This window comes from Lutjanus erythropterus, chromosome 11, assembly GCF_056507025.1.
Source record: "Lutjanus erythropterus isolate fLutEry1 chromosome 11, fLutEry1.hap2, whole genome shotgun sequence".
In the NCBI taxonomy this organism is placed as follows: domain Eukaryota; kingdom Metazoa; phylum Chordata; class Actinopteri; order Lutjaniformes; family Lutjanidae; genus Lutjanus; species Lutjanus erythropterus.
Window position 1 is genome coordinate 17,947,044 of NC_139327.1, and position 15,226 is coordinate 17,962,269.

The window sequence follows — 15,226 nt, forward strand, 5'->3', positions numbered from 1 at the left end:
TTTTAATTCTACAAGGACTGAAAAGAAGAAGAAGAAAGCTTTGTAGTATTACCTGTATGTAGATATGAGGACCTTTAATGCAACATGAAAGACTGGAGTCTGTCAGGGAAGGAGACAGTGCCTGAACTATGATACAGATATTGATACATAACCTGTGCAAAGTCTGAGAAAAAAGAATATATTGTTATTAGATTTCTTACATTCTCAAATATCTTTATACAGACAGGTGACAAATTAAAGGAAAAACAATATCAAGTATCTTTGGAAGGTGTGAAGCGACCATGAGCTGCCAGATCAGCTTTAATGCTACTTGGCACAGATTGTCTGTGGACCACTACTGCAGGAACAAACACTAGTTTCCCAAAGTACATTCTGTTATTTAGTGCTTCTGATGTAATGGCAGAGGGTGCTAACACATTGGTGCCAAAATATCCCACAGAAATGTTGATATCTGGTCACTGTGAAGTGCATACTATAAAATTTACAAAAGACTAAAACTATACTTAAACAGTGACCCCTGGTTCCCTGTTGAGAGGCATATGCATTTGTTATATTTCTTAAACCAGTTATTCAGATTTTTCCTCTTTAACGACCTTAATCTGGCCCTTTGATCATTTGTAAATATGAAAACGTATATCTTTAAATGACAGAAAGGCTCATCAGCCCATTGATTCATTATTTTTGTTGTTAAGCACAGAGACTTAGTATCTCAAAAAGTTTTAAATCAGACTGAGAATCAAACAGAATGAAAAAAGTCATTAAATGCAACATTGCGTTTATCCATCCATCCATTTTCTGTAACCGCTTATTCCTGAGGGGTCGCGGGGGGCTGGAGCCTATCCCAGATGACATTGGGCGAGAGGCGAGGTTCACCCTGGACAAGTCGCCAGTTCATCGCAGGGCTGACACACAGAGACAAGCAACCACTCACACTCACATTCACCACTGTGTATATTGAAACAACAAATTACTTCTAAATCACGCAAAACAACAACTATGTCTAATTTATGATTTTTGTTTGCGTTGTTTTATTCTCCTGTACTTTTGTTCATTATATTTTCCAACTGTAAAAACTAATGAAGTGGGGAACAAAATAAACAAATGGTGCATTATTTTACATATTTAAATTGCTAACTTTATTGGTCAGACATAAGCCCTTTGACACTTAACTTTTTTCACATCTGTCCCCTCTTAGCTGTCTTATCTTTGATGTTTTGTCTGCCTTTTTGAGACACTCTTCTCCCTTGTAATACTCCCTACTCAGCATCCCATGTCACATGACAGCCCATCCCTGGTTTTTCCATTCTCCTGCCTGCTGTTTTTTCATGTGGCCAGTAGAGGGCAGTAATGTGCCATCACGAACACCAGCTGTCCTGACAGTGCAGTAGAAGAAGAAGAGCGGCTGTGCCCCGCCCTTTGACTCACCTCGCTAAGATGTATTTTTTGTGTTGGTGGTTTGTTTATGACGCGGTCCACTGGCTCCGTTAGCTTGACAGTTGACAAAGTGTTTGTTGTTGTTGAAACGCGCTTTTTCTTTGTCTGCGCTCATGGAAGATAGTGTGCCGTGAACGATACGGGTTTGAAAGAGCGCAGAAAGCTAACTTAGCTTTAGGCGTTGGTCAGTGGTAGGACCAGATTACATTTGATAGCCTAGCATTTGGCTAGCGTACTGTAACGTTATGACGTGACGTTGGACAGGAAAGTGGTTGTTTGACGACGTTTGGGCCAAGTCTCTTAAATTATAAGATAAATCTAGTGAAGACAGCACGTAGAGAGATAAGCGCATGTTTTTTAACACTTCCACTCGCGGGTTAGGCTTTTAGATAGCTGCCTGGCGACTAACTTTGACGAGCTAACGAGCTAAATTCATGTTAGCATGGCGTCAGATACAAGTGACACCGAGGAATTCTATGATGCTCCCGAGGACGTTAATTTCACTCCATCTCCAAAAGTGTAAGGAAACACTTTTTTATAATATTACCTTACATCTGAATGACTGATGCACACGCCTTTCTGCTTGCTTTAACTCCTGTGCCACAAGTTATGCCCCAAGTATCCAGCCAACTTTGTAATGACAGCTAACGTTAAATCAGCACAAAGCTCGTTTTTTTGTATAGGCAGTGTTAACTGAGCTGCTTCAGAGTCTCGAAATGCAACTGATTGTCGTGTGAATTTTGTATTTAAATATGGAGATTTGCTGTATAATGTAATCCAGTTCACCAGCTGTTTGGTGTTTAACCAGCTGTCTGATGTAGGGAGAGTCCATCCCAACACACAAGTCACATGATGTTATTCCCAACATTTAATCGACAGTATTTCAGTTCAAATACATTTTGATATCAATAGCTTTAGCTTGAAGTCAGGATTAGCCAATAAACATTGTTATGTCTTAATAGTAATGTTAGGAAATGATATTCCTTTATGGTGGATCTCTATAAATAACACCAAGACCCTCTGCCTCTTGGATTTTGTTATGTCAAGTTTCACATTGTGGCAAGTTGCTGGTGGAGAATTTTCAGTAAATAAAAATTCTGGAGGTGTAAATATCCATCTAGTACATTAGTTGCTTGATTTTACATGCATGGTATTAATCTAAAAGAACCACCATTCTGGGCATATTGGCTGTAACTGGTTGGTCTTTTTAAAGTCAAGATAACCAGGACACATTGCCATGTTTTCAGAGTAATGTAAATGAATTACAGTAACACCAATTTGTAACTTTGCCTCTTGGACTTGATGTCTGTTTTACATTATGGTGTGTTGCTTATGGAGAATTTTTCAAAGTAAATAAATATACAGTAAATTGAGACCACTGTAATAAATATCAATGTAGTACATTTGTCACTCGATTTCACATACATACATGGTATCAATCATGATAGTAATTTCTTGGAAAGCACATTTCTGGACATATTGGCTATATGTGGTATCCCTTTTAGTACTAATCAAATTTAGTAACCAAATTTCTGAAAATTTTGTCATTGTCTGGTTGCTTATAAATATCAATTCTAATAATATCTGATTTGACAGATTATGTCAGAGCATTTAATTAGAATTTTTATGCAAGTTACATTTACTAAACAACTTTCACCATACCACTGAATCAAAGACCACCCTAGTCTTTGTCTTGCTTTCAGACCCAATTATTTGTTAAGGACCACATCCAGAAAGGTTTATTTAATGACTGAAGAGGTCTGAAAAACATGTTAGTTGTTGAAGTTTAGATGATGACTTTCAGTACATTTTTGAACAGTTTCCCTTTGTGTTTTTTAGGTCACCTGCAAAGTTTGTCATTCCTTCGCCTAAGGTATGTTTGTCCAAACCCAGTTACTGTTGAAACAAGGCAGTATCTGCTGAGTTGCTATTGGAGTGATTGTTCCACCATGGTTTTAATGTTATTGAGGCTTGAAAGTGAAGTGGTGGTAACCAGTACATAGTGGTACACTTTCAAATCCTCTATGGAATCTACTGTGGTATTTTGTTGCTAGTTATTTTTTGCCAGGTAGATTATGATTTTAGTTGTTATTTAGCTAAACACCTATCAGTTTGTTTAGTACTTTGCTCTTGGGTAGTTAAAAAAGAGAAAGCTCATCACACTTGAAGCTTAATGTCTGACTAACCAGAAGCTGAGCCCTTTAAAAGAGTGCATTGCTCTAACATTAAGTGTTTAACTATCTAGAGGTGACTGCAGTGTTTATACTAGTTCTCCTTGAAGTTGCACCTGCCTTAAGTGCCTTGAAGGTAAGACATTAGTGCCCTGTATGAAAACATTAACACAGACTGTTCAGTAATGAGTTGTTGACTGCAAATATTCAACCCTTTGCCATGATGCCTGCCTCCTCCTAATGTGGTTAGCTGATGTCTCCTTCCTGGCAGCTAGGAAAATGTAAATGAAATGTAAATGAATCATCTGGCCTTGTTGCTCTACCGGCCCATCCTTCCCACACAGACAGTTACAACTGAAATTTAAATTACGCTTCTCATGAGAGTTTGCAAATAAGACCTCTACTACAACACAATACTGAACTGATATTGGACTGGAGCCTGGAATGAACCTTGTTCAAAGACCAGCATTCACCCTGTATCTTAAATCAACAAAGTTTACTGAAAATATTGATTGTGCAGCAAAAACAAGTGGTGGAACTAGTGGTTGACTGATAAGGCAGATATAGTTATGGGTTTTTCAAAGGCTGATGCCTATACATAATATATCTTTATACGATGTTGATATCAAAACAAGGAATAGTCATGTATAATAAATTATTTCATGCACATTACAATATAATATACATGGTTCCCTTAGCCAGTAAAATGTTGTTTTAGATGGAATTTGTATTAATTAATGAAAAAGAAAAATACATATGGTTAGTCTATGCTGTAAATTTCAGAAAGTAATAGGTATTTAAAGGAGAGCAGGAACGGTATGTCAGAAGCAACATCTTTAACCGCACTAATGTATTCTATGTCTTATAACTTAATAAGTCAATGTTTAATGGTTTTAGATTACATAAGTTGTCATTTAGAATGGCAGGATAAACATGTACATTTAGAGAAGATGATGGTAACTGAGGAAGTTCTGGCCAACATTTACTGCAGGATGCTTAAAAGTTGTAGTACAAGGCTGCAAACTAATTTTTTCACTGCCTTCCCAAAACTCACAAGGGGGGGCACTAACATTACTCCACTATAACTAAACTGACAAGGCTGCCAGCAGATGTGTCTGCAGACACTTTCTCTTTATCGGCCTCGTGACTGCAGGCATTGACGATGCCAATTACTTCGAAAATGCCAGACATTCAGCGCTATCACCACATGGAACGGTTTTTCATGCATGGATAAAATCAGCGTGAAGATCCTGGAATTTACTTTAAAGTCAGTCTTAGTTTTTACCATCATGACAAGCAGTCTGCATCAAATAAAAAAAGGCCAGTTAAAAGTTAGCCGGATGGAAATTTCTAAGAAATGTGCTCAGTGATCATGTATGTCTTCATTTTGGAACCAGTGCTTTGCAAATAGCTTTCCCAAAGCTATCAGATGACTTTTTATTTCCTATGTATATTTATTGTAGGTAAAAGAAATGTTTGTTTTTTTGTTTTCCGAACAGCTTTCAAGGAAATTAGTAAATGCTGCACAAGATGTGAGCTGTGGAGTGGCAGCATCTGAGACTCAGCAAGATGATTCCTTACTGGTATGGTTTTATTGTAACACACACCGTCCCATACAAGATGACTTTGATCACATTGGAAAGAGAGAAAATAATTTATTTTACATATTTATTAATGTGTTGGGGTTTTCTCATATTTTCAGATTTTTATGGTCTAAGAAAAGTTAGTGTGGATCTCATAGATGTCAACCTGAGATAACATATACAGTATGATAGTGTGTTTTAGAAATGTAATATCCTGCAGTACATCCTTGCTGTACTATCTAGGTTTTTGTGTGGGTATGTCTCTGGCAATGACTGATTTCTGTTAACTACTGTGGAAAGAAAGAAAGAAGGAAAGAAAGAAAAGGTACATGCAGAGGCTGTCGTATTTATGTTGTAGTTGAGCTGAAAATATGAACTTGCGTCATAGTTATCATATTTTTAAATTAATTAACTGTTATTCTCTCACCCTTGTAGATCATTGATAGCATCATTGAGGAGAGTCAGAAGGGAAGTGTTGGTGATGTTGGTGAAGTGGCTCAGCAGTTAGATCAGCTACGTGTTGATGTAAGAGCAGAGCCGGAGCCACAGGAAGATAATAATGCTCAGGAAGTTCCTGTGGAGTCAGCAGCAGCAGCAGCAGCAGCAGCAGCAGCAGCTCTCGAACCTCAGCTCGTCGAGAGGCCAGAGGAACAACAAGAAAGTGCCGCAACAAATGGAGCATGTTCTGTACCTGTTCCTGGACCCACAGATGCCCCAGGGCCATCAGTCGGGTCACAAGAAGTTGTTCAGCCCCCAGACATCACCAGCACCGTAGGACAGAGTCAGCCTGATGGGGCCGTTTCTGTTGCAGGAGGGGAGCAGGAGCAGAGACCTGCAGATATTTTAGACCAGGTCCCGCTCACAGACAGGCAGGCTGACTCGGACTCCTCTGGGCCCATGAAACCCCCACGACAATTCACAGTGGAACCAGACATCGTAGCCAGCACCAAGAAGCCTCCTCCCTCACGCCCACCCCCTCCCAGTGGAGGTCCTCCACCGAGACCGCCTCCGCCCTCTTGGCAGGGTTTACCTTCAAAGAAGTCTCAGGAGACTCTGAGGCTGAGTGGACTGGAAGGTAAAGAAAACCACGCACAGTTCATAGAACCGAAGTGTTAACATTGATTCAAACATCACTGGACCTGTTTTAAAGCATTTTTTAAGTAGACCCTTTAGAGCAGTGGCTTCTTTTTTATCCCTTTAAATATACAACTTTTATTTTATAGCTGTTCTGAAAATGAACTGTTGGATTAGATGACTTAACTTTTTTTTGTCATTGTACAGAGTATAATTACAGAGCTGATGAACTGCAGTTACCATCTAACCAAAAGTGCGAAAAAAAGGCATGTACAGACAGGTGCAGGTATAAGCTAGTACAACAGCATAAATGATGCCATATCTCATAGTATGTACAATGTTATTGACAGTGGAGAACAGTGTGTGTGTGTGTGTGTGTGTGTGTGTGTGTGTCATATATATATATATACACACAGATTATTGCATTTGTTTATTTATGATATATGAATAAAGTTCTACTTAGAGGTGAAGTGGGAAGAGCTTGTAAAGGATTGTATGTAGAGGGTTGTATAAACAGAATATGTACAGTTGGTTTTATGAACAATACAAATAAGTATAAGAATGAGACAGTGTGGGAATGAGTTGGAAAATATTTAAAGAAAAATATGCTCAATGCTACCAGTATGCATGATTACCCACAATATGTTTTTCAAAGAATGGAAGAACAGCTCACAGCATCCCTTCCTCTGTGTCTGAGGTTTTATAGGGTTTCTGCAGGTCCTTAAAAGTCTAAAATTCAATCATCTGTATTATAGGCCTTAAAATTTCTTAAAATTGATTGCTTGATGTTGTTACTCTTAAAAATTTGTATTAAATTCAGTCTTGCTTTTAAATGGTTTTATTTGGGGGATTGTATTGATCAAGCTGTAACTCAAGTACAAAATGAAACCAACATTGAACCAATAACCACTTATGCAAACTGCATATATTTTTTTGCCAGTGTGAGCGGCAAACAGGTCTTAAATTCCATTCTTAATGGTCTTAAAATGTCTTAAATGTAATAAGTTGAAACCTTGGAGAAATGTCTTTCTTGATTATTATCCCTAGTTCACAACGATTGCGAACCTCTGCACACACGCAAAGCAGACAGAATAGTTGACCAGTTTTTGAAATGAAGTCTTCTGTTGTGTTACTGACCAGTGTCTGGGGTCTGTCCAGTCAGTGGCGATGCTCTGGAGCCCTCTGGCCTGGTGTCTCCCAGCAGCACAGTGAGGAGTCTAACCAAAGAGCTGCAGCATTCCTTGGATCTGGCCAGTGCAACCAGTGGGGACAAAGTGGTGACAGCACAGGTCAGTGAGGCTACAGACTTTGTGTTCCTTTTGGTGCTCATCCAAGAGCTGCTCAAAAATTAAACTAAATATCGAGTAGCAGTTTGCTTATCTATTCTGTTTCACCATTTCTTGGCTTTTTTTTTTTAGGAAAATGAGGATGAACAGGCCTCGTCTCAGAGCGGAGGACAAACTCCAGGCCCTCAGCGTCCACGGTCCAACTCTGGCAGAGAACTGACTGATGAAGTAAGAGTCCCTCTGTGTTTGTTTTTATTACCTTTATTCAGCTTGAATCCAAGCCATGACCTAACCTCTTACTCATTCCTTAAGCGTATACTGTCATGTAATCTTAAAACAGGAAATTCTGGCCAGTGTTATGATCAAGAATCTGGACACTGGGGAAGAGATCCCTCTAATCCAGGCAGAGGAGAAACTTCCTGCTGGGATTAACCCCCTCACTCTGCACATCATGAGGAGGACCAAGGAGTACATCACGTAAGTAGAGGTTATGCATGAGAAACATCAGATATGTACAATTATCAACACTGTCCTATGTGTTAACTATTGTGTGTTTTGCATGCCTCATTGCTAACACCAGTTCAGAGTCATACAACAAAAACAAATAATCGTACAGAAAATACTGAAATAAGAAATATAGAATATGAAAATATATTAACAATAAAAAAAATTCAAGTTAATACAAATAATCAGCTGCAAAATACAGTATATCGTGTACCAAGAAAACAAATCAAAGGTAGACAGAATGCACTGAATCAAGACAACTGACCATCAAATCAGGCTTCCAGGGAAAAAAAGCCTTTTACCTTGCAATGGAATAGGCTTGTTGCTGTGGGCAAATGTTGGCAGTGTTCTTGTCTTTGAAGAGTTATTATTACATTATTATGTATATTTGGAACATTTTCCCACTGTGAAAAGGGTTTTTGTTTTTTAGCTTAATCATGTAAAAACAAATGGGACATTTCCAGAGGAAGTTGATCTGTTTTTATTTTGTCCTCTCAGGAATGATGCAGCACAGTCAGATGATGATGAAAAGTCTCAGGCTCCACTTGCAGACACAGATGGAGGAAAACTGAAACAGAGAACGTGAGGATTAGTGGCTTCCTGTAGCCTGTTGCTGGAATTGATTTTCTTCCCGCTTTCACCACATGATCAAATATAAAATGTAATCTGTTGTTGTCCCTTGAATTTCTATTCAGAACCCAGTTTAAGAAATTCCTGGGCAAGTCTGTGAAGAAAGCCAAACATCTTGCCGAGGAATATGGAGAGAAGGCAGTCAACAAAGTGAAAAGTGTGCGTGATGAAGGTAAAAAACAAAAATAGCAATTTGACACTTTTAATAAAACTGTATATGTTTTGATGCAGGAAAAGTGCCTAAATTGTTAATATACTATATTAAACTCTATTTTATAGTACATTATGTTTGCTGTTCCTAAAATTACTTCAAAAACATCACAGGGTATTTTTCCTGATAGAGTGGTATGTTTTCTTTGATAAGTGAAAGCAGAACAAGATGCAGGGTACAGATAAGTGCAGCAGGAGATTGGAATTTGTAAATGGATGTGGGTGCTGAGGTTATTACAGGAAAAATAACTTCATTCTAACTCCGCACATAAATAACCATAAATATCAGGAGTCAAGTAAATGCATCAGTAGTCAAATAAATGCGCTAGTGACTCACCAGAACCCACAAATCAACATCAACAAACTTTGTTAACCCTAATGATGCAGATCATTTGTTTTTACTCCTCCTCACCTGGGTATCTGTATGTATTCTACAGAGTATTAGGCCCTGGCATAAGAAAAAAATAAGAAGGAAGAGGATTTTTTAAAATTGTGCTGTCATTTTAAAGGATTAATCAATGCCAGGACATGCTTATGAAATAGCTTTTGATAATCTCAGCTATGCTTTTTGTTTTGTGCGGGTTCAGTGTTCCATACAGATCAGGATGATCCGTCATCGAGTGACGATGAGGGCATGCCTTACACCAGACCTGCCAAGTTCAAGGCAGCACACAGCTTCAAGGGTCCCTTTGACTTTGATCAGATTAAGGTTGTGCAAGACCTGAGTGGAGAGCACATGGTAAGAGGATATACATTTTTGTTGTTTAAGTTTAAAACAACATATTATTTGAAGCAGGGCTGTATGACGTACTTATTGATGGTCAGTGTATCGGCACACACCGCAGTTTTGAAATGCAGCAGGAGTACTAGCATGGAAGCTAGGCAATTTACTGCTGTGGACAGGGTGAGCAACAAAAGGTATTTTAGCTACTCAAAGAAAAGGTTCATGGTTTGTGTACAATATATTTAGAATATTTTCAGCACCTTAACCTCCATTATATAAGGAAGATATAACTCTCCAAACGAATCAAATTCTGTGAGCAAAATTAGTATTTTTACTTTGCAGAATACAGGAGATTCTGGTCTACCAGTTCCTGGATCTATTAGTTTGCTGACTTTGTTAAAAAGTCAGCCTTTTTAGTGGCTAAAATACCTTTAGTTGCTGAGCCTGTCCACAGCACCCTGTTCTCTGCTTCTCCAAAACTGGGACCACCGTCTACTTAAGGGTATACACTGATAATTGACAAGTACCTCATATTACCAAACTTCAATGAATCTAAACTATCCCTTTAAGAGAACATGTGCACCAATGAATTCTTTTATTACAGCACATCTGTCTTCTCCTCAGGGAGCCGTTTGGACGATGAAGTTCTCTCACTGCGGGAGGCTGCTGGCAACTGCAGGCCAGGACAATGTGGTTCGTATCTGGGTCTTGAAGACTGCCTTTGACTACTTCAATAACATGAGATTGAAGTACAACACAGAAGGTAACCTCATCAGCATCTGAGATGTTTTTCTAGTTGTGTGATGATTGATGATTTTAATTCTGATACTCAGCTTTGGCTGCAGTAAGTTTCGTTTTTGTTTCTGCTTCTCCAGGTAGAGTTTCGCCTTCTCCTTCTCAGGAAAGTTTATGCTCTTCTAAATCTGACGATCCCGGGGTGAGTGAAATTAATAACAACATTTGATTTGTGAGTCATTTGGCCTGTTCAGAAAATATTATAAGTGGATAGTTTTAAGCTATTTTAGTAATCGTGTGACTATGTTATTGGAAACTGGTATTGTATAACTGCCACATATAAAGTACAAAGCACAGTTCCTTTTTTTGTTGTGTTAAAATAGAAGAAAAAAAACAATGCCTTCCTCAAACCCCCCACCCATCCCAAAGTCTCAGAAAAAGACAAACACCTACAAAAAACTAAATAAAATAAATAAAACACAAACTCAAAAAGCAAATAAAATAAAATACAATAAGACGGGAAGTAAAAAAGAGGGATATTCAAACTTCTAACTTTAAAGAATGTATACATTGAGAATCAGTTGGGTAAGAGTGGTAAGAATTTTACATATAAGATATGAGGAACTTGGAAGATGAACCTCTAACGACAGACAAGGCAGCAAATCAGTTAGCCAGGATGTTGTAGAAGGTGGATTTAGGCTTTTCCACTGTAACATAATACGTCTATGAGCTATGAGTGAGGTGAAAGCAACATCAGAATCACAAGCTTATAAATATCAAAACAAATGGGCCTGGAGTAAATTATACTTAACATGGAAATCATTAAAAGTTGCAAATAATCCTCTAAATATAAATCTGCAAAACGAGCCAGGCCTCACTCTCACCACAAAATGAAAGCTATATCTAAATTAGAGGGAGTAAACAAGTGGTAATTACAAATGGGGCTGCATGGGATGGAAGCAGAAACTTTGAAACGTTGCCTGAATTTTAGGAGAGTCCAACCAGGTTTGTAACATATTTAGGCTCCATGTTTTCCTAACAGATTGTCCTCTCATCATAGGCAAGTTGTGTTCCAGATGACCCAGAGACGGAAGACAGGAATGCTCCTTTTCGTCAAGTCCCCTTCTGCAAGTATAAAGGTCACACAGCTGATCTGCTGGACTTGTCCTGGTCAAAGGTGATATTCTCTTTGTCCTTTTATTTTTTACATATTTTAAACTCTTTCAGCACTGGTTTTATCTCATTTTATGTTTTCCATTTTGTGTCAATCTAGAACTTCTTCCTCCTCTCCTCCTCCATGGATAAAACAGTCAGATTATGGCACATATCCAGGAGAGAGTGTCTCTGCTGCTTTCAGCACATCGACTTCGTCACAGCCATCGCTTTCCATCCCAGAGTAAGCTGAGTCACCTTGTGTTATTTTTCTCAGCACAAATCACACGTCTATTCATTTTGTCCTGCAGATTGTATTTATAGTAATGCTTACTTCTTGTTTCTCAGGATGACAGATACTTTTTAAGCGGCTCTCTGGATGGAAAGCTACGGCTCTGGAACATTCCAGACAAGAAGGTGGCGCTGTGGAACGAGGTGGATGGCCAAACACGCCTCATCACTGCAGCTAACTTCTGCCAAAATGGGAAGTATGCCGTCATTGGCACCTATGATGGCCGATGCATCTTCTATGACACAGAGGTACGCAGTTGAGCTACTTTTGACTGCTAACACATGGTTTCATTTTGTCCCTATTATCAAATGTTGTCTTGCCTCCTGTATTAATTCCAGGTTTAACCAAATGTATTTTTCTGTTGGTACATTCATTAGCGTCTGAAATACCACACTCAAATTCATGTGAGATCCACCAGAGGCAGGAACAAAGTTGGACGCAAAATCACTGGCATTGAGCCTCTGCCTGGAGAGAATAAGGTAACATCTGATCTCCAATACAAACACATCTACAGTATGTTTGATGTCTTCACAATTAGCCAGCCAAACTTGTTAAATAACAAATACCCCCTTTTTTCCCTCGCTGACAGATTTTGGTGACCTCAAATGATTCCCGCATTCGCCTTTATGACCTGAGGGACTTGTCTTTATCCATGAAATACAAAGGTTATGTCAACAGCAGCAGCCAGATCAAAGCAAGCTTCAGGTGAGGATGATGGCTCCTTTTCATGTAGTTTTGACTTGTGCATTTTCAAATAGCATTAGTCACATCTGAGAATTGAATTCCTCTCTATGAACCGCAGCTGAGAGTAGAGATGAACCAATCAATTGGCCGGTGTCTGGAATCAGGTGGTTCTCACTTTATGAATATTTTTTATCATGTTGAGAATATTACGCAGCAGTCAGTCCATGTGTGCTCTCTCTCTCTCTGCTGCAAATGCAAATCTGCATCACATTTTTTATGATGATTAATCACAAATATATTAATTGCTGTTATTCAATAAGGACAGGCCAACACAAGCAGCCAGTTCGAGCAAGAGCATTGTTGTTTTTATTATTGTGTTTGTTTAAATTGTTTGTGCTTCATGAATTGATGTTTCACATAACTAATGTCCCGCCAGAATGGTTTAAATAAAACTTAAACTAAGAAAAAGATGTGCGTTTTGTAACTATTATGGATTAATTATTTCAACTGTTGGTTTAAACAATGCACAAACCTACTTAACTTGCTTTATAAAAACTGCAAACTGCAATTATTCTATTTCCTCACTTGTAGTAGTTCCAGTGCATTCCAGCAGTACAACACCTATCACAGTAACATCTCAGCCATATTCAGCGATACCAGTCACAGCCACAGAAATTCGTTAAGAGGAGCGATAGACTCGAGGGCAGAAAAGAGGAAGAAATAAAGCAGAGGGCAAGAAATTGTGACAGAAGGAGAGAATAGGGGAGATGAAAGGTTGGGAAAAGGAAAAGCTGGAGAGGCAACAGAGGACCAGGCCTGGCTGTAACCTGGAATACTTTTGAAGAAAATGTAATAGTTATTTATTATCAGTATTTTGTTATGTGAGTACAGTTTAATTTTCCATTTACAAAAAAGCTACAAAAATGTTTGTGTATGCTTTGAAGTGAAAAAAAAATGTTGGAATCAGCAGGTCAGACTAAAAAAAAAATCTGAAGTAAATTGCAGTCGGTGCATCTCTAGTTGAAAGGTTATTGCCTCTAAATTCTGCTTCTCATAGTTTCTCTTTTGTCAAGGCTTTTTAAAATATTGACCTTTTACTGTAAAAACTGCAGAGTCACCATTAAGCACACAGTCGGTTTTTATGCTGCACTGCACCTTGAACGTTAAAACTAATGTATCGTGGGATTATCTCCCTACAGTCATGACTACTCCTTCATAGTCAGTGGCTCGGAAGATAAGTACGTGTACATCTGGAGCACTTACCACGACCTGAGCAAATTCACATCTGTACGACGGGACCGCAATGACTTCTGGGAAGGGATTAAAGGTAGTTGTATTGAATGACAAACATTAGTAATATAACTACCTGTCTAATTAATTTGTTACCTGTTGATTGAAGTGACACTAAAGTTTGATTTATATTTCAGCACACAATGCAGTGGTCACCTCAGCGATTTTTGCACCCCACCCCGGCCTTATTGTTCCACAAGAAACTGGAGCAGAGAAACCAGAAGCAGAGTGTAAAAGCTTGGACTCCACAGACTCTGAAACGATACCCTCAGGTGTGTTTGTTAAAATTAACTCGGGACAGATTTCACAACATCAGTGCTGTCATTTCAGTGCTATAAAACAGTTTTGTCCTTCCGCAGGAGCCCTGAAGACCGATCACACAGAGGTTCTACTCTCCGCTGACTTCACTGGAGCCATCAAGGTTTTCATTAATGTAAAAAAGTACTGAGCACTTGAGAGGTCGTCATCGCCTCACGTTCGAGCCTGTCTGTCAGAGATCAGTCCTGAAGATGAAGAACAGCCCATCAGCTGGCCATGTTAACATCATCCAACTACCCACTGGCTCGCACTCTGAGACGAAGAGCCATCTGTAGCTTTTTCGGGAGAACAGGGACCCTAAAATGGAGGACGAGGGAATAGGTGGAGGAACTGTACAAAAACAGACCAGGTGTGATTCCCTGTCACGTTTCTATTTTTTATCTATAATACCAAGCAACTGTGAACGGTTTGGCATCAAGAAAAAAAGAGCCGAAAATGCCAAGTGTGCGTGGTTTGAGCAGAGATCTGTTCAGAAATGTATGTGCAAATTTACAGCTGTGTGGTCAATATGAGTACAGCTAGAAGCTATTTGTAACAGTACAGGCACCTTACTAGTTTCTTTCTGCTCCCACATTTCAGAAAAATTAAGTTAACTCCTAAGACACTGTCCTACCGTCAGTCACAAATTTTAATGTGTCATGTGTAAAGAGATGTAACCATTTGTCTTGAAAGAAAAGTGGTTTTAAATGTTATTTACAAATTATTTGTGCCTACAGAATCTAGATCGCTTTTCTAAATTCCCAAGCTTTCATCTAAAATATATCAAACATTTCAGCAGATGACAGTAAATCCACAGTGCAGGAGATCTGTATACGGTTACTAATGATTAGGGCTGGGTATCTTTAATTTTTTTTTTTTTTTTCCAGAAACAATACTGGCTCTTAAGTACTTTTGATAAATTGTTTTGTTCAATGAAAGCACATTTCATTCTATAAAATAGTACTGTAAATTTAGTGTGTAACATTGCATACTTACTGCTTTTGTAAACAGAACCAAATGATGCTCTATTAATTTCCTCAATAAAAATCCCCACAAAACTTGAAATGATTGTTGATAACAGTTTTTAACCTTGAAAAAACACATCTGTGCCACAGAGTCTGCAGAGAAACTGTGAAAATATTCAGATACCCGACCATACC

The 15,226-nt window shown here is 38.6% G+C and overlaps 1 protein-coding gene across 2 annotated transcripts; it reads left to right on the forward strand.

The window, feature by feature from the left end:
• Positions 1–1,431: 1,431 nt before the first annotated feature.
• On the forward strand, positions 1,432–15,131 carry wdr44 (WD repeat domain 44). Of its 2 annotated transcripts, none has more exons than XM_084731090.1 (20): positions 1,432–1,953; positions 3,274–3,307; positions 5,105–5,188; positions 5,624–6,263; positions 7,403–7,551; positions 7,681–7,776; positions 7,889–8,025; positions 8,551–8,634; positions 8,748–8,854; positions 9,480–9,631; positions 10,241–10,379; positions 10,492–10,553; positions 11,412–11,528; positions 11,625–11,747; positions 11,852–12,043; positions 12,173–12,274; positions 12,385–12,500; positions 13,679–13,806; positions 13,907–14,041; positions 14,129–15,131. In XM_084731090.1, exons 1-20 carry the CDS (start codon positions 1,877–1,879, stop codon positions 14,215–14,217), a joined length of 2,763 nt encoding a protein of 920 aa, XP_084587216.1. In that variant the 5' UTR covers positions 1,432–1,876; the 3' UTR covers positions 14,218–15,131. The 2 variants fall into 2 exon arrangements, with proteins under 2 accessions (XP_084587216.1, XP_084587217.1); XM_084731091.1 differs by having other exon boundaries at positions 7,421–7,551.
• Positions 15,132–15,226: the final 95 nt, after the last annotated feature.